Source organism: Erythrolamprus reginae, chromosome 7, assembly GCF_031021105.1.
Source record: "Erythrolamprus reginae isolate rEryReg1 chromosome 7, rEryReg1.hap1, whole genome shotgun sequence".
Classification (NCBI taxonomy): Eukaryota; Metazoa; Chordata; class Lepidosauria; order Squamata; family Dipsadidae; genus Erythrolamprus; species Erythrolamprus reginae.
Genome location: NC_091956.1, coordinates 13,377,188 through 13,401,075, shown reverse-complemented (window position 1 = coordinate 13,401,075; position 23,888 = coordinate 13,377,188). Strand labels below are relative to the sequence as shown.

At 41.9% G+C, this 23,888-nt stretch overlaps 3 protein-coding genes across 4 annotated transcripts in view; 2 read left to right on the top strand and 1 right to left on the bottom strand.

The window, feature by feature from the left end:
• The window catches only part of GUF1 (GTP binding elongation factor GUF1), a 58,980-nt gene extending 41,962 nt beyond the window's left edge, over positions 1-17,018 (top strand). Inside the window, exon 18 of the mRNA XM_070757040.1 lies at positions 16,842-17,018. Coding sequence (XP_070613141.1) covers positions 16,842-16,976 — 135 coding nt within the window. The 3' untranslated portion in view covers positions 16,977-17,018. The remainder of the gene's footprint in view (positions 1-16,841) is intronic.
• Positions 648-19,333, bottom strand: GNPDA2 (glucosamine-6-phosphate deaminase 2). Its single transcript, XM_070757044.1, has 7 exons — positions 19,208-19,333; positions 13,675-13,841; positions 12,741-12,842; positions 12,407-12,589; positions 8,263-8,447; positions 5,589-5,763; positions 648-4,683 (listed from the first exon to the last, which is right to left on the bottom strand). Exons 2-7 carry the CDS (start codon positions 13,796-13,798, stop codon positions 4,622-4,624), a joined length of 831 nt encoding a protein of 276 aa, XP_070613145.1. The 5' UTR covers positions 13,799-13,841; positions 19,208-19,333; the 3' UTR covers positions 648-4,621.
• Positions 19,323-23,888, top strand: part of ITFG2 (integrin alpha FG-GAP repeat containing 2) — a 22,251-nt gene continuing 17,685 nt past the window's right edge. The window contains exons 1-3 of one of the 2 annotated variants that reach the window (XM_070757043.1): positions 19,323-19,390; positions 21,633-21,834; positions 22,839-22,934. In XM_070757043.1, the coding sequence (XP_070613144.1) occupies positions 21,739-21,834; positions 22,839-22,934 (192 nt within the window). In that variant the 5' untranslated portion in view covers positions 19,323-19,390; positions 21,633-21,738. Of the gene's footprint in view, positions 19,391-21,362; positions 21,835-22,838; positions 22,935-23,888 lie in introns of both variants that reach the window. The other variant, XM_070757042.1, reaches the window with a different exon arrangement.

The following is a 23,888-nucleotide window of genomic DNA, read 5'->3' as shown; positions in this document are numbered from 1 at the left end:
AAAAACACAACTATCAATAAATCCATGCTTTAAAATCTTCATTTCTTAAATATTTATCATAGTATTATAGTAATCTAATAATACTATGAAAATCTATCTGAACACCAATGCATCAATTAATATATTTCCATATTTACTTTTCTATAATTTCATTCAATATTTCCAAGCTCAATTAATTTTCAGGCACTTAGCATTTACTACTATTAACTTTCATCAATCTTCTACATTTCCAAGTATATTTTAAATTCATAATGCAAAGTCATAAAATCATACAGTACATATCATAAACCCCTTATTTATCAATTCTTCCTATGTAATTCTCTATATACTGTAGTCCTAAAATTCTAATCCAATTTTACAAATTAGTACATCCTAATATTAAACAACACCTAAATATATCTTTTACCATCATTCCATAGTCAATCCATATTTAATAATCATCCCTCCTCAAATTTCTACCACTGTCTCATTTCTGGGTACCTCTCCTGTCTCTCCCCCCTTTCTCTCTCATTTCTCCCTCTTCCTCCCTTTTTCTCTCATTCCTTCCCCCTCTCACTTCTCTTTTTCCATCCCTGTCTTCTCCCCCACATGTGTGTGTGTGTGTGTGTGAACTCTTGAACCATTTCCAAAACCAGGTGAGGGCTGGGTTTTTTCATTTTCTGCTTCAATCATTTTATTTCTTTCCTCCCACCTTTTTACTCTCATTTCTCTCTCTTCCTTCTTCTCTTCTTCTCTCTCTCTCTTGCTTTCTTTCTATTTCCCTCCCTCTTTTCTTTCCTTTCTCTTCTCTCCTTCCCTCTTTCCCTCCTTTCTATCTCTCACTTCCTCTTTCTCTTTTCTTTCTACCTCTCCCTCTTTCTTTCCTTTCTTTCTCTCCTGGGGCTGCTGCCCCTCCCCGCGGGCCGACGGCAGCACGCGCCATCAAGATCCTACGGATGGTGAGTGGGCTGCGTCGCCAGGAGTCACAAACCCTATCCCCCTGACATTGGGCCGGCGGCGGGCCACACCACCAGGATCCACGACCCCCACATCCCCGATAGATGGTTAATGGGACGGCGGCGGGCCGCTCCGCCAGGATCCGCGAAACCCCCCCCTCCATGGACGGTTATTTTACCTTACCTGTTTGGCTGCCGGGGGAAGGAGAAAACCCGGGTTTAAAGGTGCGGGGAGGAAAGCAGGCCCTTTCTTTCCCGCTTTTACTGGAGAGGAACTGTTGCTGCCCTATGGTTGCAGACCAGCAACAATTCTAATTTTTGGTTGCCGATCAATTTCCGGTCACAATTCAAAGTGTTGGTTATGACCTATAAAGCCCTTCATGGCATCGGACCAGAATATCTCCGAGACCGCCTTCTGAGCCCATAATCACTTGCAGGGTGGAGTCTGGGAAACTGAATGGACCTGAGTGTTGACTGGCCCATTGCTCTTCCTGTTGCCAATGAGGAGTTTTGTTCAGCAGATATATTCTCATTGTGCCCAGAGAGAGAAATATGCACCTCTGCCTAGGATTGAACTCACAGCCTTCTGATTGTGAGGCGAGATGTACATCTCTAGGCCAACGTATCCCTCAATTTACGACTGCAACGGACTCCAAAATTTATTTCACAAAGTGAGACATTAGTTTAAGTGAGTTTTGTCCCATTTTCCGATCTTTCTTGGCACAGTTGTTAAGCGAATCGCTAAAACTGTTAAGTAAGTAACATGTCGTTAAGCGAATCTGGCTTTCCCGTTGACTTTTGCTTGTCGGGTTGCAAAAGGGGATCAAACGACCATGCAGCAGTCATAAGTGTGAGGAATGATCATAAGTCACTTTTTTCAGCTCTTGTTAAGAGTTTCAAAGTTTTTTGTAATTTAACAATCACTTAAGTCGACAACTACCTGTTTTGGATCTTTGGCGTGACCTTGTTTAGCCTTTTTTGAAGCTACTTCAATCTTAATGTATATATTGAATTATCCCACCTTACAGAATATTGATTTCTGATCCATTGGGGTGCCATTTGTATAAATTTTTAAAATCCGCAATAACATTATACAGTATACAGCCTTCTGTATATAAAGGAAACCTTTTTGTTTTATTATTACAAGTTGTGTGTTTGATTTATTACTTTGCTCTTGGGTGGCTAGAGGCCAGGCAGAACACAGTAGTATCTCTACCTAAGAATGCCTCTACTTACGAACTTTTCTAGATAAGAACCGGGCATTCAATATTTTTTTGTCTCTTCTCAAGAACCATTTTCCACTTACAAATCCGAGCCTCCAAAACTGTAACTGGAAAAGGCAGAGAGAAGCCTCCGTGGGGCATCTCTAGGAAACTCCTGGGAAGAAACAGGGCCGGAAAAGGCAGGGAGAGGCCTCCGTGGGGCCTCTAGGAATCTCCTGGGAGGAAACAGGGCCAGAAAAGGAGGGGAGAAGCCTCCATGGGGCCTCTCTAGGAATCTCCTGGGAGGAAACAGGGCCGGAAAAGGAGGGGAGAAGCCTCCGTGGGGCCTCTCTAGGAATCTCCTGGGAGAAAACAGGGCCTCCACCCTCCCTGTGGTTTCCCCAATCGCACACATTATTTGCTTTTACATTGATTCCTAGGGGGAAAATTGCTTCTTCTTACAAACTTTTTTACTTAAGAAACTGGTCACGGAACGAATTAAGTTCGTAAGTAGAGGTACCACTGGAACGAGCTGGAGTTTATTTTCCCACCAGAAGGAAAACACAAGACAGCATTTTTCAAACTTGGTCATATCTTTAAAAGTGATCCAAGTTGGTTTCTATATTTCTCAACTCTGGAAAACCTCCAAATGCATGGACTTCACCTCCCAGAATTCCTCGTGCTGGCTGGGGATTTCTGGGCATTGAAGTCCACAACTCTTCAAAAGTTGCCAAGTTTTTAAACATTGCCATTGCTTTAGGGGCGAGGAAATGATTATATTATTCACGTAGATTTCTTTCTGCTTTTTCCACTCTTCATAATTTCCACTACATTTTGAAGGACTGTGTGGAAAATATCAAGAATAAGACTTTGACCCAAAGCCCTCCAGAAATTTGGAGGCTGAATCCTCCGCAGTTTATTTTAGCTTTGTCCCAAATGCAAGAAACCAAATCCATCACAGTGAAGAATGGAATCCCCCCAGGAAAATTTCCACCTTTTTTTAAATCCGCAAGACCAGAGGCCTACAAACCTGGCAACTTTAAGATTTGCGGCCTTCAACTCCCAGAATTCTCCAGCCAGCTATGGAATTCTGGGAGTTGAGGTCCACATGTATTAAAAGTTTGAAGACTTCTGCAAAACACTTGAAAAATTCTGGGCAACCAAAGGAAAGAGCAAATTGCCTCTTTTACTTTAGCTAAAATCATAAGGAGCGTGACTTAGGAGGTTTTTAACAGTTGCACTAGCATTCAAAATATATACACACCCTTGCATGTTTCTGGCAGGGATAATAACATTGCAAAACAGCCCAAATGATTTAATCCACACACACACACACACACAATTCTTCATTTAAGATATAGATATACACTGCTCAAAAACATAAAGGGAAAACAAAACAATATAACTCCAAGTAAATCAAAATTCTGTGAAAAACTGTCCACCTAGGAAGCAACACTGATTGACAATCAATTTCACATGCTGTTTTGCACATTCAGCTTTGTACAGAACAAAGTATTCAATGAGAATATTTCATTCATTCAGATCTAGGATGTGTTATTTGAGTGTTCCCTTCATTTTTTTTGAGCAGTATATTTAAGATGAAAAGAAGGAAGAAAGAAGGAAAGAGGAAAGGAGCAAAGAAAGAAGAGAGGGATGGAGAGAAGAAAGGAGAATAGAGGGAAAGGAGAGGAGGAGAGAGAAGCCGGGAAAAGGGGAGAGAAAGGGAAGGAAAATAAAGTGAGAAAGGAAAGGAAGAGAAAGGAAGGAAGGAAAAGAAGAGAGAAAAAAGATGAGAAAAGAAAACCAAAAGGAAGGAGCAGAACACAGACTTTCCCAAAAAAGTATGATTGTCTACAAGACAGATACTCCACTTCTACACTCCAGAACCCTATTCTTAGGGAAGAATGGGTAGATTTGAAGGCAATGAATTGCTGAGACGTGGGTGTAAACATATCTAATTGTAAACTTCCTGCTTGTCTCGGTCCAGAGGCTGAGATCTAATGCAGCAAATAAATGTTTCTATTCCAGTCACAGAGCCAGGAAATAAAGTCCAGATGGCCATAAACAAGGTTATCGAAGCCCCTTTCCCGTGTGTAACAATAATAATAATAATAATAATAAAAGGTAGACATGAAATCATACTGATGCACCTCGGGATCTTTTTTTTCTTTAAACATCCCCTGCCAGAACTTAAATTCTACCCCCTGGGCAGCTGGTTTGAATTTTTCCTCTTTCCCCTGAACTGTTGCATTGTTCCAGAGCTTGTAAATTTGCAAAAGTCTGGAGAAAAAGACCAAAAGAAAAAAAAAAGGCTTTTGATAGTGTCGAAAGGAATGTTACACGCACATTTTGGACCGCGAGGAAAACCGAACCACAAGCCGTGGGTTTCCAAGGACGCTTGGTTTTAGCCAATGTTCACCAGCGTGCCTAGCAAAAACACTGCAGGGTCCTCCAGACAATGACGCCAGTGTGGTTGCCGTCCCATCAATTTTCCTCCTTCATGCTACGTAGAGGTTCCACCAGCTTGTTGTGAACGTGCATTAAACCTTGAACATTTAAAAAAAAAGCCCACACAAACCTGCATTAGTCATATTGCTAGTTCTTCCACATTCAAAATACAGGTGAGTCTTTGGACTTAACGACCACGACTGAGCCCATAACGGTACTTCCCTAAGCAAGGCATTTGTTAAGCGAGCCTTGTGTCATTTTACAGCCTTCTTTGCCAAGTGAATCCCAGCAATTTTTAAGCGAGTCACATCATTAATCAATCGATCAGCATAGAGCTGCAAGGGGCCTTCAAGGTCTTCTAGCTCAATCCCTGCTCAAGCAGGAGATTCTATACCCAGTCATGGCAAACCTTTTTTTCCCTCAGGTGACGAAGGCGCACCCCCGTGCGCTATCACACACACATGCATGCCCAAACCCATAATTCAATGCCCCCACTCCCCACCCCCACACATGCACATATAACCCCGCACACTGCCCCGCCCCTGTGCTGACACCATATGCTCCCATTTCCCAACTTCCAGTGGGCCCAGTAGGCCTGTTTTTCACCCTCCCTAGGCAGAGGAAAAAAGGATACAGCGCTAGGAAGAGACTCTATGGTGGGGGAACCGGATTTCCAGTCGGCAGAGTAAAAAGGATGTTGCACTAGGAGGAGACTCTATGGTGGGGGAACCAGACTTCCAGTCGGAAGAGGAAAAAGAATGTTGTGCTAGGAGGAGACTCTAAGGTAGGGGAAACTCTATGGTGGGGGGAACTGGACTTCCGGTCAGCAGAGGAAAAAGGAGGAGGAGACTATGGTGGGGGGGAATGGACTTCCGGACGACTCCAGAATTGAACTGGGAGCTTCCAGTTAGGACTTTTGTGGCTCATTGGGTGTTTAATGTTGCCGACCCCTGCTCTAGATAGTCATACGTACCCAGTTCCTCCAAAATAAGATGACACTCACCTTTAAAATATTTCACCGTTTTAACTCGGAGTTCTAACGTGGCATCTTCATCGCACACAAAGATAGTGTGGGGATGCTGCTGGAAGGCCGAAACGGTCCACATGTGGTTGACCCCTTCTTCGATGGCCTTGTATAAGGCGAAGGCTTTGTGTGCCCCTGTGATCAGGATCATCACCTGCAAGACCAAGTACGAATGAAGCCCAGTCAAGCAACTACTTATGAAAGCAGCGCCCTCCGTTGCTACAGAAGATAGGCCAACCCTAGCCAAAGAATTCTAGGAATTGAAGCCCACAAGTCATATGGTTCCGCACCTCTGACCTAGAAATTCAGTAACGGACATTTGTAATACGTTAAAGTGGCGTAGAGCTATGATGGCGCACCTATGGCATGGGTGCCAAAGGTAGTACATGGAGCCGTATCTGCTGGCAAATGAGCCGTTGCCCTAGCTCAACTCCAACGTTCATGTGTGTGCCAGCCAGCTGATTTTTAGCTCACACTAGGCTCTGGGAGGGCATTTTTGGCTTCCAGAGAGCCTCCAGGGGGGTGGGGGAGGGGTTTTTTACCCTCCTCTGTCTCCAGGGAAGCCTTTGGAGCCTAGGGAGAGCAAAACACGAGAATCACCGACTTTGGGGTTTTTAAACACTTTCTGGAAGAACCAGAGGCTGCCCAAAGAGGACGCCCTGCATTTTCTTTCAACATCTTTCGGTGCAAATTGGGTGCTCTGGGGTGGAGCTCCATTTTCGCTACCCCCCTGCGTCTCACCCATCCCCCCCCACCATCTGGGCAGCAGCCCACCCCTGCTTATATAGCACTCCAGTTTTCAGATACAGTGGTACCTCTACCTAAGAACGCCTCTACTTACGAACCTTTCTAGATAAGAAGTGGGTGTTCAAGATTTTTTTGCCTTTTCTTAAGAACCATTTTCTACTTGAGAACCCGAGCCCGGAAAAATTTCCCAGGAAATTTGAGTTTCCTGCCATTCCCCCTGTAATCCCGGCCATTTCGGGCTTTTCTGGGCTGCCAGAGGAGCCTTTCAGTGGCACTTCAGGAGGCTTTGGCAGCCCAGAGCGAACGGAGGGAGGCGCGTGCTCCTCCTCGCCACCTCAGAGTCCCTCTTTTTTTCCTTTTAAGCCTTAAAGTTTTGGATTTCCTTTGGCAGCGACTCTCCTCCTTCTCTTCTTCCTCCTCCTCCTCCCACCCAAATTCCGACCTTTTATTTCTTTCCTAATGGGGTTGCACGCATTATTTGCTTTTACAGTGTTCCCTTGACTTTCGCGGGGGATACGTTCCAAGACCACCCGCGCAAGTCAAATTTCCACGAAGTAGAGATGCTCCCTTTCTTTCCTTCCTTCCTCCCCCGCCATCCTCCATTCCTGGCTTTACTTACCTCCAGAACCCGCAGGGACTACCGGGCAGCAAGCAGGGGGCTTTGCTGCGCTCGCTGCGGCGGTGGTGGGCGGCAGTAAGGCTCAGCTTCAATTGGAATGTACCAATGCTCCAAGAATTAAAGAGGAGAGATTGGAAGGCTGGGGCAGAAGAGGAGCTTTTATTTAAAGAAGCAGGATGGCTGGGAGGGAGGAGGAGAGTTAAAACGCACAATTTGTTTGTTTGTTAGTTAGTTAGTTAGTTAGTTAGTTAGTTAGTTAGTTAGTTAGTTAGTTAGTTAGTTAGCTAGCTAGCTAGCTAGCTAGCTAGCTAGCTAGCTAGCTAGTCCAATACATCAGTGTTTTTCAACCAGTGTGCCGTGGCACACTAGTGTGCCGCGAGACATGGCCAGGTGTGCCGCGAAGCTCAGAGAGAGAAAGAAAGCAAGAGAGAGAGCAAGAAAGCAAGAGACAGAGAGAGAAAGCAAGCAAGAGAGAAAGAGTGAGCGAGAGAGAAAGGGAACAAGAGAGAGAGAAAGAACAAGAAAAAGAAAGCAAGAGAGAGAGAGAAAGAGAGGGAGGGAAGGAGAGAGAAAGTCATAGAGGGAGGTAGGGAGAGTGAGAGGAAGAGAGCAAAAAAGAGGAAGGAAGAGAAAGAAAGAGGGATGGAGAGAGAGAGAAAGAAAGAGGAAGGGAGAGAAAGAGGGAGGGACAGAGAAATAGAGCGAAAGGGAAGAAGAGAGAGAGATAATTTTTTTTTGTCCAAACTTTTTTTAGCCCCCCCCCCCCCGGCTCAATGTGCCCCAGGGTTTCGTAAATGTAAAAAATGTGCCGCGGCTCAAAAAAGGTTGAAAATCACTGCAATACATAATACACATTGATGAGATGTGTAGTAATATAAATAAAGAAAAGAATAGAAGAAAAGATATAAAAGTATAGATGAACATATTTGAAAGGAAGAAAAGATAAATGAGATAAGGAGAGACAATTGGACAGGGGACGGAAGGCACACTGGTGCACTTATGCACGCATCTTAGTATTGTACATTGGGCAGCCCTGGGAAACCCTTGGTGTGCAAAAAAACCCCACGGACTATTTTTTTTAATAATATTTTTTGAAAAACCGTGGTATAGACTTTTCGTGAATGTCGGAGCTGCGAAAGTCAAGGGAACACTGTACATTGATCCCTATGGGAAAAATTGCTTCTACTTACAAACTTTTCTACTTAAGAACCTGGTCACGGAACAAATTAAGTTCTTAAGTAGAGGTATGTTTAAAAACATGCAAGTTATAAAGACGTATGTTCTTACCTCCCGGGCACCCATAACTGTTCCCACGCCAACAGTTAAAGCCATCGTTGGAACCTTGGATAAATCGCCATCGAAGTATTTCGCATTCGCAAGAATGGTGTCCATGGCAAGTGTTTTCAATCTTGTTCTTGACACCAAACTAGATCCTGGCTCATTGAAAGCGATGTGACCATCTGGGCCAATACCTTAGGAGAACCACAAACATTTTATCATTTATGGTGGACTTGCTCGTGTTCTGGTTTCTGGTAGAAATTCAGCAAGTACAAATAACTTTTATCAAACACATTATTTCATAAACAAAGAAACTCCATTTTATTCTCTTCTCTTCCGGCTATACACACATTTTATACTGGCGTATCTCTCCTGGCTCCGTTATCTTTCTTAATTGCATTCCTTACATTCCTTCTCCTGCTCTGCTAGACAAGATTTATTTCATAAAAGCATGATCACTAAAAAACAGCAGACAGACAGTTAATCACACAGAATACTTGGCTTACTTGGAGAGCGGCATAAAAAATCAACATCTTTTTGTTTGGCAACTTTGAAACTCCACCCTTCTTCTTCACTAGTCCCATGACGTGCCAATTATCTCACTCAATTATTTAACCCATTCCTCTCCTTAATATCTTCTTCCAGACCTTTGCTCTCTACGTTTCTGAATTCTTCTGAACTTAGGATTAACCCAGCGTGCCTCTAATTCTCCCTCACTGGATCCTGAACTCATAGCTCCATCCTGTGGCTGGCCTCCCACCTGTTCTACTACCTGTAACCCCGGGGCCCCCACTACTTCATAAACACTATCTGAATCTGAGTCCTCAATATCTTCATCATTCTCCAACTGATCAAGAGTATGTACAACAGCTAAGAGAAGCAACTGGAATAGGGTAGTTATTGGGTTAAAAGAAATTGGTTGCAAAAAATTAAGAAATAATAAAAAACCCTAAGATGAAACATGTTTGGATAGAATAGATTACAGATAACAAAAAATGATTGCAATGTTTGTTTAGTTATGAAAAATGAGCTACACTAATTTGATTAAGAACAAATTGTATGAATAAATTGTAAGTAGCTTTGATATTTTACTTTTTACCATTAATATATTGTACTAGCAACATAGGTTAGTATAGTAGAATGAATTTGAAAGTATTTAAGCCAACGATATGAAGTACTGCAAAGATCTAGAAAGACATAAGCAAAAATAATTTATTAACAAGAGAACAAGGTTATCTCTCTTGTGTTTAATGTATTTTTCTCCCTTTTCTTTCCTTTCTTTGTTCTATTTATATATAACTTTTCTTTTTCTTTTATGTAATATAATGTATAGCTGTAAGTCAATTTATTTTCTAATTTTTAAAAATTATAAAAGAAGAAATTGAGAAAATAATTTGAATTACAGTGGTACCTCGTGATACGAACCCCTCGTGATACGAACCTTTCGAGATACGAACCCGGGGTTCAGAAATTTTTTGCCTCTTCTTACGAACTTTTTTTGCATTATGAACCCGCCACCGATCGCAAAAACAGCGCTCCGCTGGGCGGCGCTGCCCAGCTGTAACCTTCTGAAACAGCTGGGCGCTTCTCAGCAGCCTCCAGAACCCAAACCCAAACCCAAACTTTTGCCGAACTTCCGGGTTCGACGTTTGGGAGAAGCGCCGCCCCCCCCGTCTGTCACCCTCTGAAACAGCCAGGCGCTTCTGAGCGTTCTCCCGAACCCAGAAGTTCGGCAAACGTTCGGGTTCGGGTTCCGGAGGCCACCGAGAAGCGCCCGGCTGTTTCAGAAGGTTACAGCTGGGCGGCGGTGCCGGGCAGACTGCCATTTTTGCGATCAGCGGCGGCGTTTTCAGCCGATCTGGAGGCTCAGACGGAGGTGGCAGAGAATGACAGGAAAGAGAGAGAAACAGAGAGAGAAGTGACTCTTGATTTAAAGCATATGATAAAAGCACTTAAATAATAACAGAGGGGGGGGAAAACCCAGCCCTCACCTGTTTTTATTAATAGTTATGTTTTTGGTTTTGCTGGTTGTTTTAGTTTTAATAGTAATGGATTTTGTTTTTTTATTATTATTATTAATTAATTTATTATTTATTTATTATTTAGATTGGTATGCCGCCCCCTCTCCGCAGACTCGGGGCGGCTCACAACAGAATAAAAAACAATTTATAACATTTTTTTCTTATTTATTTATTTTTTCTTATTTATTTATTTATTTATTTATTTAGCAATTTTTTTTCTTATTTATTTATTTATTTATTTAGCAATTTTCCTATGCCACCCAGTCCCAAGGGGACTGCCGCTTAAAAACTATACTTTTCCGCCCACACCGAAAAAAAATTAGAGGGAACATTGATCATATGTACATCCCGTCTACCTTGATCCCATCCCTCCATGACCTTCAAATCTTGGTGGAATCGCTCACCCTGCTCATCACTGACTGCACCAAGATTTTCCAAGAAGTTATCAAGATGGCTATGTATAAAATGCAATTTGATGCTCATGTTGCAACCCCATAACCTCATAATTCTCATAAGGTGTAGAGAAAAAAACTTGACATGGTAGAAGAAAACTAACTACAATTTTGAAAGCAGCATGCCAAATTAACTATAAAAAAAGCTCAAAAAAATCAAATTCAACAGAAATTGGGTTACAAATTCTTCCCCAATGTAATTAAAAAATATGATGGATTTGTGCAGAAATGGATATGCTTACAAGGGAATTGAAAGGAAAAGAGGAATCTGATTATTACAAAATATGGAATGCATTTTATAATTGGCTAAAATAAAGAAATGATAAAGGAAGTAGAATTACACAGGGATATCATCAGGTAGTTTAATAAAGGTTCTTGAGGTAATTGTATTTATAGTATAAATAAAGGCTATGCAATCATAACATTAACAAATCGATGTATAATGTACATATTATTGTTATTGTTATTATTGTTATTATTGTTGTTGTTATTATTATTATTATTATTATTATTATTATTTATTGGATTTGTATGCCGCCCCTCTCTATAGACTCGAGGCAGCTAACAACAATGATAAAAAACAGCATGTAACAATCCAATTAATAAAACAACTAAAAACCCTTATTATGAAACCAAACATACACACAGACATACCATGCATAACTTGTAATGGCCTAGGGGGAAGGAATATCTTAACTCCCCCATGCCTGGCGGTATAAGTGAGTCTTGAGTAGTTTACGAAAGACAGGGAGGGTGGGGGCAGTTCTAATGTCCGGGGGGAGTTGGTTCCAGAGGGCTGGGGCCGCCACAGAGAAGGCTCTTCCCCTGGGCCCCGACAAACGACATTGTTTAGTCGACAGGACCCGGAGAAGGCCAACTCTGTGGGACCTTATCGGTTGCTGGGATTCGTGCGGTAGCAGGCGGTTCCAGAGGTAATCTGGTCCAATGCCATGTAGGGCTTTAAAGGTCATGACCAACACTTTGAATTGTGACCGGAAACTGATCGGCAGCCAATGCAAGCCACGGAGTGTTGAAGAAACGTGGGCGAATCTTGGAAACCCCACGACGGCTCTCGCGGCTGCATTCTGCACGATCTGAAGTTTCCGAACACTTTTCAAAGGTAGCCCCATGTAGAGAGCATTGCAGTAATCAAACCTCGAGGTGATGAGGGCATGAGTGACTGTGAGCAATGACTCCCTGTCCAAATAGGGCCGCAACTGGTGCACCAGGCGAACCTGGGCAAACGCCCTCCTCGCCACAGCCGAAAGATGATGTTCCAATGTCAGCTGTGGATCGAGGAGGAACCAAGTTGCGAACCCTCTCTGAGGGGGTCAGTAGTTTCCCCCCCCCCCAGGGTAATGGACGGACAGATGGAATTGTCCTTGGGAGGCAAGACTCACAGCCACTCAGTCTTGTCTGGGTTGAGTTTCAGTTTGTTGACACTTATCCAGGCCCCAACAGCCTCCAGGCACCGGCACATCACTTCCACTGCTTCGTTGACTGGACATGGGGTGGAGATGTATAACTGGGTATACAAATGTTTGCTGTATGTCTGTTTTGTTTTGTGTACTTATTCAAAAACAATTTTTTTTTTGATGCAAGGAATTTGAGAGGTTGTTAAAAGAGGGTAACGATGACCGACAGTTTCCACTTTTGCTTCATAACCCCAAAAACACTCACCTCCAACAAACAACTCTATCCCGCCGGCTTCTTCGATTTTCTTCTCAAAAGCGTCGCACTCGGCTTTCAGATCCGGCGCGTTCCCATCGAGAATATGAGCGTTGTTCGGATCGATGTCAATATACTTAAAAAAATTATTCCACATGTAAGAGTGGTAGCTCTCTGGATGATTCCTTGGGAGGCCTGGAACAAAAGCAGAGCTGTTTTAATTTTTGGCTCTCAAAAGCAAATTTCAAGGGTTGTGGAATGGATTGAAGCACGCACAGCTCTGTCCGATGTTGAGTAACAGCATTTAAACAAACGCAGACGGGCTTAAAGAAGAAGAAAAACTTACCCACATATTCATCCATGTTGAATGTCTTCACATATTTAAAAGAGATATCTCCTCTTTTGTGATAGTCTATCAACTTTTGGTAGCATCCCAAGGGTGTACTCCCTGCGTCAAGCAAATGGCTTCGTTATGCACTAATAAAAATACCTTGTCGTTCAAATTGCAAAAGATCACAAGTTCAGCTGCAATTACCGTATTTCTCGGAGTATGAGATGCACCTTTTTACCCCCAAAAAGAGAGTGAAAACTTGGGTGCGTCTTATACACCGAATATAGCCGCACCCAGTCCCCCCCACCCTTTGGCCTCTGCCTCCCAGCAATTTACCTCCTTGCAGAAGCTCTTTCATTGTTACTCTCTTCGAATAAAATCTTTTTAAAGCCCTAACCAGGGAATAAAATACAGTAGTACCTCTAGATACGAGCTGCTCCACATGCGAGTATTTCAAGTTACGAGCCGAGACGCGAGCAAAATTTCTGTTCGACACCCGAGCTCAAATTCGGGAAACGAGCCGAGCATCCACTAGGTGGCGCAAGAATTCCACATTTCCAGTTATCTCGGCACGAAAAGCAAAGTCTAAAGGCATTCGTTCGAGATGCGAATTGATCGACATACGAGCTCGGCTCTGGCACGAATGAAACTCATATGTCGAGGTACAATGAGCTGAAGCTGACCTGACTAGGGACGCTCGCCAGATAAATACCTGGTAAGCAGGTTCTTTTCCCTATTTTCCTCCCCAAAAACTAAGGTGCGTCTTATACTCCGAAAAATACAGTATTCTTATAGTTGGACTTTAAAGTGAATGCACAATTATAAATGCATACGTGTATATGTAGATTTTTTAAAATGTGTTTGTATGTTTGATTATTTGTTTCTTTCTTTTTTTAATGTATATATTCAATAAAGATTATTTTTTTTTAAAAGACGACAATTAATTTACCTGTTGGTAACCCAAGGGTGAAATATCGGCTTTGGTTAGGCTTGAACTGAATGATGCGGTTGCAGATGTATTTTGCAGCCCATTCACTCGCCAAGTCATAATTTTCAAGGATGACCAGCCTCATCCTGTTGCGAAACGGCTCCCGCGAACCAAAACACAACCCGAAGCTGTGGGAGAACCCAAGCAGATGGCGTTTTATTCAAGCAAGCATCTTTTTATTTTATTTTATTTTTAATTTTCTTTATTGAAGAGCAACACCACAATATACATGTGTCTACCTGTACAAAAAACAAAAGAGAAATTTGAGGACGGGGAATATAAAAAACATACACATACAGTGGTACCTCTACTTACGAACTTAATTTGTTCTGTGACCAGGTTCTTAAGTAGAAAGGTTTGTAGGAAGAAGCAATTTTTCCCATAGGAATCAATGTAAAAGCAAATAATGTGTGCGATTGGGGAAACCACAGGGAGAGTGGAGGCCCTGTTTCCTCCCAGGAGATTTCTGGAAAGGCCCCATGGAGGCTTCTCCCCACCTTTTCCAGCCTTGTTTCATCCCAGGAGATTCCTAGAGAGGCCCCATGGAAGCTTTTCCCTGCCTTTTCTGTTACAGTTTCGGAGGCTCATGTTTGTAAGTAGAAGATTAGATTAGATTAGATTAGATTAGATTAGATTAGATTAGATTAGATTAGATTAGATTAGATTAGATTAGATTAGATTAGATTAGATTAGATTAGATTAGATTAGATTTATTGGATTTATATGCCGCCCCTCTCCGAAAACTCGGGGCGGCTCACAACAAGATAAAAACAATACATAATAACAAATCCAATACCCACCAATCCAATTACAATTTTAAGCTAAAAATTCATAAAAACAACCCCAGAATATTAAAACACGCATACAATCAATCTAACACCAAAACAACATGGGCAAGGGGGAGATGTTTCAGTTCCCCCATGCCTGACAGCAGAGGTGGGCTTTAAGAAGTTTGCAAAAGGCAAGGAGGGTGGGGGCAATCCTAATCTCAGGGGGGAGCTGGTTCCAGAGGGTCGGAGCAACCACAGAGAAGGCTCTTCCCCTGGGTCCCGCCAGACGACATTGTTTAGTCAACGGGACCCGGAGAAGGCCAACTCTGTAGGACCGAACCGGTCGCTGGGATTCGTGCGGCAGAAGGCGGGTCCCGGAGATATTCAGGTCCGGTGCCATGAAGGGCTTTATAGGTCATAACCAACACTTTGAATTGTGACCGGAAACTGATCGGCAACCAATGCAGACTGCGGAGTGTTGTAGTGATATGGGCATACTTAGAGACGCCCATAATTGCTCTCGCAGCTGCATTCTGCACGATCTGAAGTTTCCGAACACTTACAAAGAGGCAAAAAAATCTTGAACACCCGGTTCTTATCTAGAAAAGTTCATAAGTAGAGGCGTTCTTAGGGAGAGGTACCACTGTATATGGTTTTTGCATTAAACCTCTATCATAATAGGTAGTTAATGTCTTAATTGAAAGAAAAGGAGAGAGCAGTACAACACATTAATAACATAAAAAGAAAAAGGGTAAAGAAGAAGACTTAAAGAAGAGAGGAAGAAAGAAAAGAAAGAGAAAAGAGAAAGAAGAAAGGAAAAGAGAAGGAAACTACATATATACAACAGAGACAAGTCAACTTCTTTGTTGACTATCACGTCTCACAGCTGTTAATTACTGGTATTTTTGTGGTCACCGATTTATATAGGAAGAAGTTCGATTTCTAAAACTGAAGTTTTATCCCGTTGTTGTTATCTAATGAGTCACTTGGGTATGATTTCAATATCGTAAATAGAAATTTCTATCCTACTGTTAGATCTTTATTTTGGATGGAGTTGTAGAATGGAAGTTTAGATGGTAGATTCTTTTGTAGTTCAGTCAAATTTTTGGAGTCTTTTTCTGGTCTAGCCAAGTGAACCATTTCTCCCAGGCTTTGTAAAATTGTGATTCTTCTTTATCTTACAAGCATCGTTTTAGCAGAGACAAATGCTTTGCGTGTCCTTCACAACAACACAATTTTCAGGGCCTCACGTGGGGTCGCACCCAAAAAAATGCTTTTTTTGAATGGGCGTGCAATGGCAACACGAGATTTTGGAAGTTCCTCTACATGGAAAGCCCTTTCTGAATGGCATGGTAAAGATCCAGTCCTCAACTTACGATGTTGTTAGAGATATTTTATTAAACATTTGAAGGAATATTAATGGTTAATTTAGTTAGAAGACAATTGCTTCATCTGGGTGACAAAACAATAAAACGAGTAGCAGCAGTTAAGCTATAGATACTGAGGCTTAAGAGATACAGTGATACCTTGTCTTACAAACTTAATTGGTTCCGGGATGAGGTTCTTAAGGTGAAAAGTTTGTAAGACGAAACAATGTTTCCCATAGGAATTAATGGAAAAGTGATTAATGCGTGCAAGCCCAAAATTCACCCCTTTTGCCAGCCGAAGCGCCCGTTTTTGCACCGCTGGGATTCCCCTGAGGCTCCCCTCCATGGGAAACCCCACCTCTGGACTTCTGTGTTTTTGCGATGCTGCAGGGGAATCTCAGCAGCGGAATCCCAGCATCGCAAAAACGAGCGCTTCGCTGGCAATGGAAGTCTGGAGGTGGGGTTTTCCCCACCTCCGGACCTCTGTGTTTTTGCAATGCTGCGATTTCACTGAGGCTCCCCTCACTGGGAAAACCCACCTCTGGACCTCCGTTGCCAGCGAAGCGCCCATTTTTGCGCTGCTGGATTCCCCTACTGGGATTCCCCTGCAGCATAACAAAAGCATGGAAGTCTGGAGGTGGGGTTTCCCATGGAGGGGAGCCTCAGAGGAATCCCAGCAGCACAAAAACGGGGGCTTCGCTGGCAACGGAAGTCCAGAGGCGGCGCATCCCAACGGCGGCGGCGGGTTTGTAAGGTGAAAATAGTTTGTAAGAAGAGGCAAGAAAATCTTAAACCCCGGGTTTGTATCTCGAAAAGTTTGTATGACGAGGCGTTTGTAAGATGAGGTATCACTGTAATTGAATTGGTATGTGATTTTTTCTTTTTTAAAAGTTTGTACTTAAGATGGACTTAAGAACATCAATTGGGGTTGTAAGTTGAAGATCGCCTGCATTCTCCCAAATTATGAAACTGGTTTGGTTTTTTTTTCTAGAACAAAGCAGAAGTTTTCTATGGGATGAATTTCCTTCCTCTTCTTTCAAAGTTCAGCAATCAAATAGCAGCTTCCGTTAACCAAACAGAAATACAACCAGGAAGGATGCAACTCTTCAAACTAGGTTCTTGTTGAAAAACCCAAATTTCACAAGAAGAATCCTTCATTCCTCCTCTCGCAACAAAATACCTCATTCCAACAGACTTGAAATACTGGGATTAGACAATTTACAACTATGTCGCCTCCGATCTGATCTAACTGTAATTTATAAAATCATATACCAAAATGTCCTTCCTGTTACTGACTACTTCACCTTCAACTGCAGCAATACACAAGCACGTAATAGATTCAAACTCAATGTGAACCGCTCCAAACTCGACTGCAGAAAATACGACTTCAGCAATAGAGTGATCAACGCCTGGAATTCACTACCTGACTCTGTAGTTTCTTCCCCAAACCCCAAAATCTTTAACCTCAGATTGTCTACAGTCGACCTCTCTCCTTTTCTAAGAGGTTTGTAAGGGGCGTGCATAAGTGCACCATTATGCCTACCATTCATTCATTCATTCATTCATTCATCCATTCATTCATTTATTGGATTTGTATGCAGCCCCCCTCCGCAGACTCAGGGTGGCTAACAACAGTAATAAAACAGCATATAATAATAATCCAATACTAAAAACAGTTAAAAACCCATTATTATAAAACCAAACATACATACAGACCTAGGGGAAAGAGAAAACCAAACATACATAAAGGCCTAGGGGAAAGAGTATCTCAACTCCCCCATGCCTGGCGGCAGAGGTGGGTTTTAAGCAGCTTACGAAAGGCAAGGAGGGTGGGGGCAATTCTAATCTCTGTCCTACCATCCCATTGACTTCTTTTATCATTACTTTCAACTTATGTTATGCTTATACAAACTACTATCCCATGCTTGTTCAATAATTAAATAAATAAAGTAAAATAAAATAAATAAATATCTTGAAATCTACATCAACCATTTGGGCACCCGATACAGGAAAAGATCATTTTTTAAAAGTTTATTTATTAATTTGTACAGATTAAAAATAAATATACATCATGATAGTCTTTTACAGATCATAGCCCACTTCATTATATTTCTTATTTACATATCCATATACAATGTAATTTATTCAAGAAAATAAGATAGGTATGGTAAATAAGATGGATAGATAGATAGTAAGTATATGGGTAGTAAGTAAGTATAGATAGTACATATATTTATTGCACACTTATAGATATGCAAAGGTATCGATAGGTAAGCATAACAGGTAGGTAAAGAGGAAGGTATGTAAATGGCTTTCTCTATCCATCCATCTGTTTTTGTGTTCCCTTAAACCAGTGTTTCCCAACCTTGGCAACTTGAAGATATCTGGACTTCAACTCCCAGAATTCCCCAGCCAGTATTCGCTGGCTGGGGAATTCTGGGAGTTGAAGTCCAAATATCTTCAAGTTGCCACGGTTGAGAAACACTGCCTTAAACAGTACCTATATCATGTTTGTATTTTTATCTGTTTTTGTGTACACTAACACATTGTATCATACTACTGTACTTTGTTTCTATCCTCAATCCTCATTTATACCAATTGTTCCATGTCTGGCCAAAATCTTTATCGGTTCTTCCCTTAATTTCCATAGTCATCAGAAAATAACCACTGTAGATAAAAACCTTCAAATGTGTAGAAATGGACAAAATGACTAAGGAGAAGGTCATTAATCCAATTCCCAGAGTCGAGAGGGACCTTAGAGGTCCTCTAGTCCAGGGCTAGGCAAAGTTGGCTCTTCTATGACTTGTGGACTTCAACTCCCAGAATTCATGAGCCAATCAGGCCAGCTCAGGAATTCTGGGAGTTGAAGTCCATATGTCATAGAAGAGCCAACTTTGCCTAGCCCTGATCTAGTCCAACCATCACCGCCCCCAACCCAAGCATCCAAGAAGCTTCCTGTTTCCCGACAGCACTTTTTTAGGGAAGTTGTCTTGTAGGTCGTCTAGTCTAACCCCCACCCCACCCCCCTTCTAGAAAGCTGCTCCAGCAAGTTCGGGTTCAAGCCCAGACCCTGGTCTCTTTCAGAATGGGGGGGGGGGGGAGGCAATGCAATGCGATGTGCAGTGCAATGTAATGTGCAGCGCAATGTGCAATGCAACGCGATGTGCAATGCAACGCTATGTGCAATGCAAAAGAAACCCACCCACTTAAGGCCGCCCCCCCCCAACCTGCCAGGATTCCCAAGCTTCTCCGTCCGCCCACCGCTTGCATTAAGGATACTTATAAAAGCCCAGTCACGCCCTCTACCACCACCCCAAAAAAAAGAATCCCCCCCCCCCCGCAGCCCGGGGAACTCACCTGCCCAGGGAATCCTGCAAGGGAGGGCGGGGCTCCTCGGCTTCCGGGATGAGCCCCGCCCAATTCAGGCTGCCCGCCCGCCCCGCGGCTTTACATTGGCCCCGCGCAGGGCGAAGGGAGGGGAAGGAAGAAGTGCCGAAGGAGCCTAGTGCGCGTGCGCAGGACGGGCCAGCAGCTCTTGCTGTATGGAGCGTTTGACTGGGCTTTTATAGGGTGGTTGCGGGGCTCTATGGAGGAAGGAAGGTGGGGGGGAGAAGGGAGGAGGGAATAGAAGACGGGGAAAACGGGAAGAGGAGGGAAGGGAAAGAAGAAGGGAGGAAGAGCAAGAAAATGTTGAAAGTAGGAAAAACAAGGAGGAGGGAAGGGAAAGGTAGGAAGAGAAAGAAAAGATAGAAAAATGGAAGGGAAAGAAAGATAGGAAGGGAAAGAAGAAAAGGGGAGGAAGGAAAAACAGAAGGAGGGAAGGGAATGAAGGAAGAGAAAGATAGGGAGGAGAAGGAGGAAGGAAAAGAAAGATAGGAAGAAGGAAAAACAGAAGAGGAGGGAAGGGAAAGAAGGAAAAGGTAGGAAGAAGGAGGAAGACAAAGAAAGAAAAGATAGGAAGAAGGAAAAAGAAGGAGGGGAAAGAAGGAAACTGAAGGAAAATGGAAAAACAGAAGGAGGAAGGGAAAGAAGAAGGTAGGAAGAAAGAAAAACAGAAGGAGGGGAGAAGTGAAAGCTAGGAAGGGAAAGAAGGAAAAGGTAGGAAAGAGGAAAATGGAAGGAAAAATATAGGGAAAGAAAAGATAGGAAGAGAAGGAAAGAAAAGATAGGAAGGAGGAAAAATAAATTGAAGGAAGGAAAAGATAGGAAGAGAAAGGAACAGGACAGAGAAAAAATTGAAGGAAAATAGATTAAGGAAGGAAAAGTTAGGGGGAGAGAAAGGAAGAGGAACAGAAAGGAAAAAATGAGAAAAGGGAAGAAGGAAGGAAAAATAGGAAAAGGCGAGGAGAAAAGAAAGGAAGAGAAAAGGGGAGGGAGGAAGGAAAATAGATTAAGGAAGGAAAAGTTAGAGGGAGAGGAAGGAAAAGGTAGGAAGAAAAATGGAAGAAAGAAAATTAAAAGTTAATGAGGGAGGAGAAAAAAGATGAAGGAAATAGAAGGTTGGAAGAGAAGTGATAGAGAGATAATAGGATGGATGGATAGATTGTTAGATAATATTTTAATGTTATTTGGATTATTTATGATTTGTTCTATCTTGTTGTGAGCCGCCCCGAGTCTTCGGAGAGGGGCGGCATACAAATCTAAATAATAAATAAATAAATAAATAAATAAATAAAAGGAAAGACTGAGAAAGAAGGAAGGAAATTGCCTATGCAATTAAGGTATCCATAAATATTTATTCATGCAGCTATAGCTGTTGGTAATACCAATTACAGTAGGTCATTAGTTCTACTCCTCCGTGTAATTTCTTCACAGAAGACCAAAGTTTACATATTTTACCTTAATCATCCAGGATTCTAACATATTCTATTAAAAGTGCATCACTAAATGCTACTTGCTGCATGGCAGTTGGAACGGGAAATTGTTTCTTATGTTCCTCAGTTATTGGAGAATTTGCATTCTTTGCTACATGTGGGATTCAGGAGAAAATCAACGTTAATAACTATAAGTATATATAAATATACTTTATAAATAAAAACTGAAGGAAGGAATAACTGAAAGATGGTTAGCACTGGACACTATCCATACCAATGACTGCAAAAAAGACCCGTTTGTTACAATTATATAGATTTTTGCATTGCAAATTATGAGTACAGCTTGATAAGCAAAAGAAAACAATTTTAAAAGGTCAGCAATTAAGTCTAGATTTACCTGGGCTCAGCTTTGTTTGCTTCATTGCCTCATTTTGAACGAAATACTGTATTTACCCGTGAGTCTGGTTTCCAAATCTTATTTTAGTTTGATTGACTTCATCTTTTAACCTTTCCTTTTTTTAAAAAAAGTGTTCACAAAAATGCAAATACTTGGGAAAGATGCCCAATTTTTATCATATTTTTGGAGCTTAGATTTACTTTTATGAGCACTATAAGGTATCATCTTAAACCTTCCTTTTTTCCCCATTGAAAATAAAAGATAAAAATCTTAAAATTTTCCTCGCCTTAAATTCTTGCAGTTGCCAGGCAGAATTTGGCTGCTTCAAAAATCTCACTTAGTGACGGAAATGTTGGGCTCAGTTGGGGGTCGTAAGTCGAGGACTGCCTGTACTGCCTATCAACTGCCAATCAGCGTTGCTTAGTGATTGACAGCGGTGTAGAGAGACCCGTGCTTTCATTTTCTATCAAACGTTATTATTCTATCAAATGTTTGTTGCTCGTTTTGGCCTGCAATTTGGTCTAACTTGGGCTCGTCTTTCCTGTGAGCGTTTCCACTTCATCACCGGCAGGTGGCGAGCGTGAGGCCGCCGGTAACCCCGTGTTATATTTCCGGAGGTGGTGCAGGAAGCGGAAGTCCGGCCGCGGCCATCGAGAGCCGCCGGCGCTAGAGCGGCCATGCGCTCGGTGAGCTATGTCCGCCGGGTGGCTCTCGACTTCGGCGGCAGCCTCTTCCCGCGCGCCGTCTCCCTGGGCGACGCTGACAACGACGCGGTGAGTCTCCGGGATGGGGTGGTGGTGGTGGTAAACAGAGGCTTTGGCCGCCTTCTCTATTGTGAAATGGATTGTTAATCAGTGTTGCTTCCTAAGTGGAGAGTTTGATTTCACAGAAGTTTGATTTACTTGGAGTTATATTGTGTTGTTTAAGTGTTCCCTTTATTTTTTTGAGCTGATGTTCTTAGGTAGAGGTACCGCTGTACATACATACATACATACATACATACATACATACATACATACATACATACATACATACTGCTCAAAAAAATAAAGGGAGCAAGGGAGCACTTAAACAACACAATATAACTCCAAGTAAATCCAACTTCTTTGCAATGAAACTGTCCACTTAGGAAGCAACACTGATCGACAATCAATTTCACATGCTGTTGTGCACATTCAGCTTTGTGCAGAACAAAGTATTCAATTAGAATATTTCATTCATTCAGATCTAGGATATATTCTATCTTTGGAATATCTACCTCCCTCCATATAATCTATTATCTATCATCTTTATATATCAATATCTAGATCTCTAGAATCTTTCTACATTTCTATATAAACTATTAATATCATTTCTTAATCTTTGTCTCAGTATCTAGAAGTCTGAAATACAGTATATATATATATATATATGTATAAACTAATATCTATTATATATCATCTAATATCTATTATCTGTCTATCTTTATATATTAATATCTAGGTCTCTAGACTCTATATTATTTGTATCATTGTATGTATTATCTATCGCCTTTATTTATCAATATCTAGGTATTATTTGTAAAGTTTATGAAGAGAAAATGTGTCTGATTTCTACCTTTTAGATTGGCTGTTGTTAAAGGCATTGTAGCTAATTCAATGTCACGTAATTGGAGATTTTTAATTAAGAAATAATGGAGGGGAGGCTGAAGAATTTTTAAAAATGAATTAAATTGTGATTTTTTTAAAAAAAAAGACATTAATGTTTTCTTTTTCTCTCTCTCTCTCTTTCTCTTCAGCTGAACGAACTGGTGGTAGGAGACACCAATGGAAAACTATTTGTATACAAGAATGATGAAAGTCAGCCCTGGACTGTGCGTTCCTGTCAAGGAATGGTGAGTAGAAGCGAATCGAACATTTAATACTATTTACAATCTGATACTTCCATCGCAGGTTATTCTAAGTACCGTAAATGCCCTTCATTTTTAGTGGGGGGGTTTTAATCCTTTGCTTTGGCCCAAACTATAATTTCTTGCTGGAATTAATGAATAAACACAGCCTCTGGCCCTAGACCTAAAGTTTAAAAGATGTGACAGGGAAGGGTGGGAGTCATTTTTGACAGCCTCAAGATTTCTAACAGTCTCAAAATGGGTGAACAATGCAGTCAGGCGGTAGGGAAAGCAAGTAGGATGCTTGGCTGCATAGCTAGAGGTATAACAAGCAGGAAGAGGGAGATTATGATCCCGCTATATAGAGTGCTGGTGAGACCACATTTGGAATACTGTGTTCAGTTCTGGAGACCTCACCTACAAAAAGATACTGACAAAATTGAACGGGTCCAAAGATGGGCCACAGAAAATATTATTTTACTGAAAGAGTAGTCGATCCTTGGAACAAACTTCCAGCAGACGTGGTAGATAAATCCACAGTAACTGAATTTAAACATGCCTGGGATAAACATATATCAATCCTAAGATAAAATACAGAAAGTAGTATATGGGCAGACTAGATGGACCATGAGGTCTTTTTCTGCCGTCAGACTTCTATGTTTCTATGTTTTCAAAAGATAATGCCACTTCCTAACCATCAAAGAGAAACAGAAATATCAGTGCAGGAAGAAAAGATACCAGAGAGAGCTAATTTCACAGAAGGGCTGGTGGACAATTCCGGCTACGCTCTGCTCATTTCTGTGGTACCCTGATGGAAAAGGATGTTGGGGGAGGGGAGAGGAGAGGAGAGGATGCAGAATGAATAGAATAGGAAAAAAAATAGAATTCTTTATTGGCTAAGTGTGATTGGACACACACGGAATTTGTCTTTGGTGTATATGCTCTCAGTGTACATAAGGA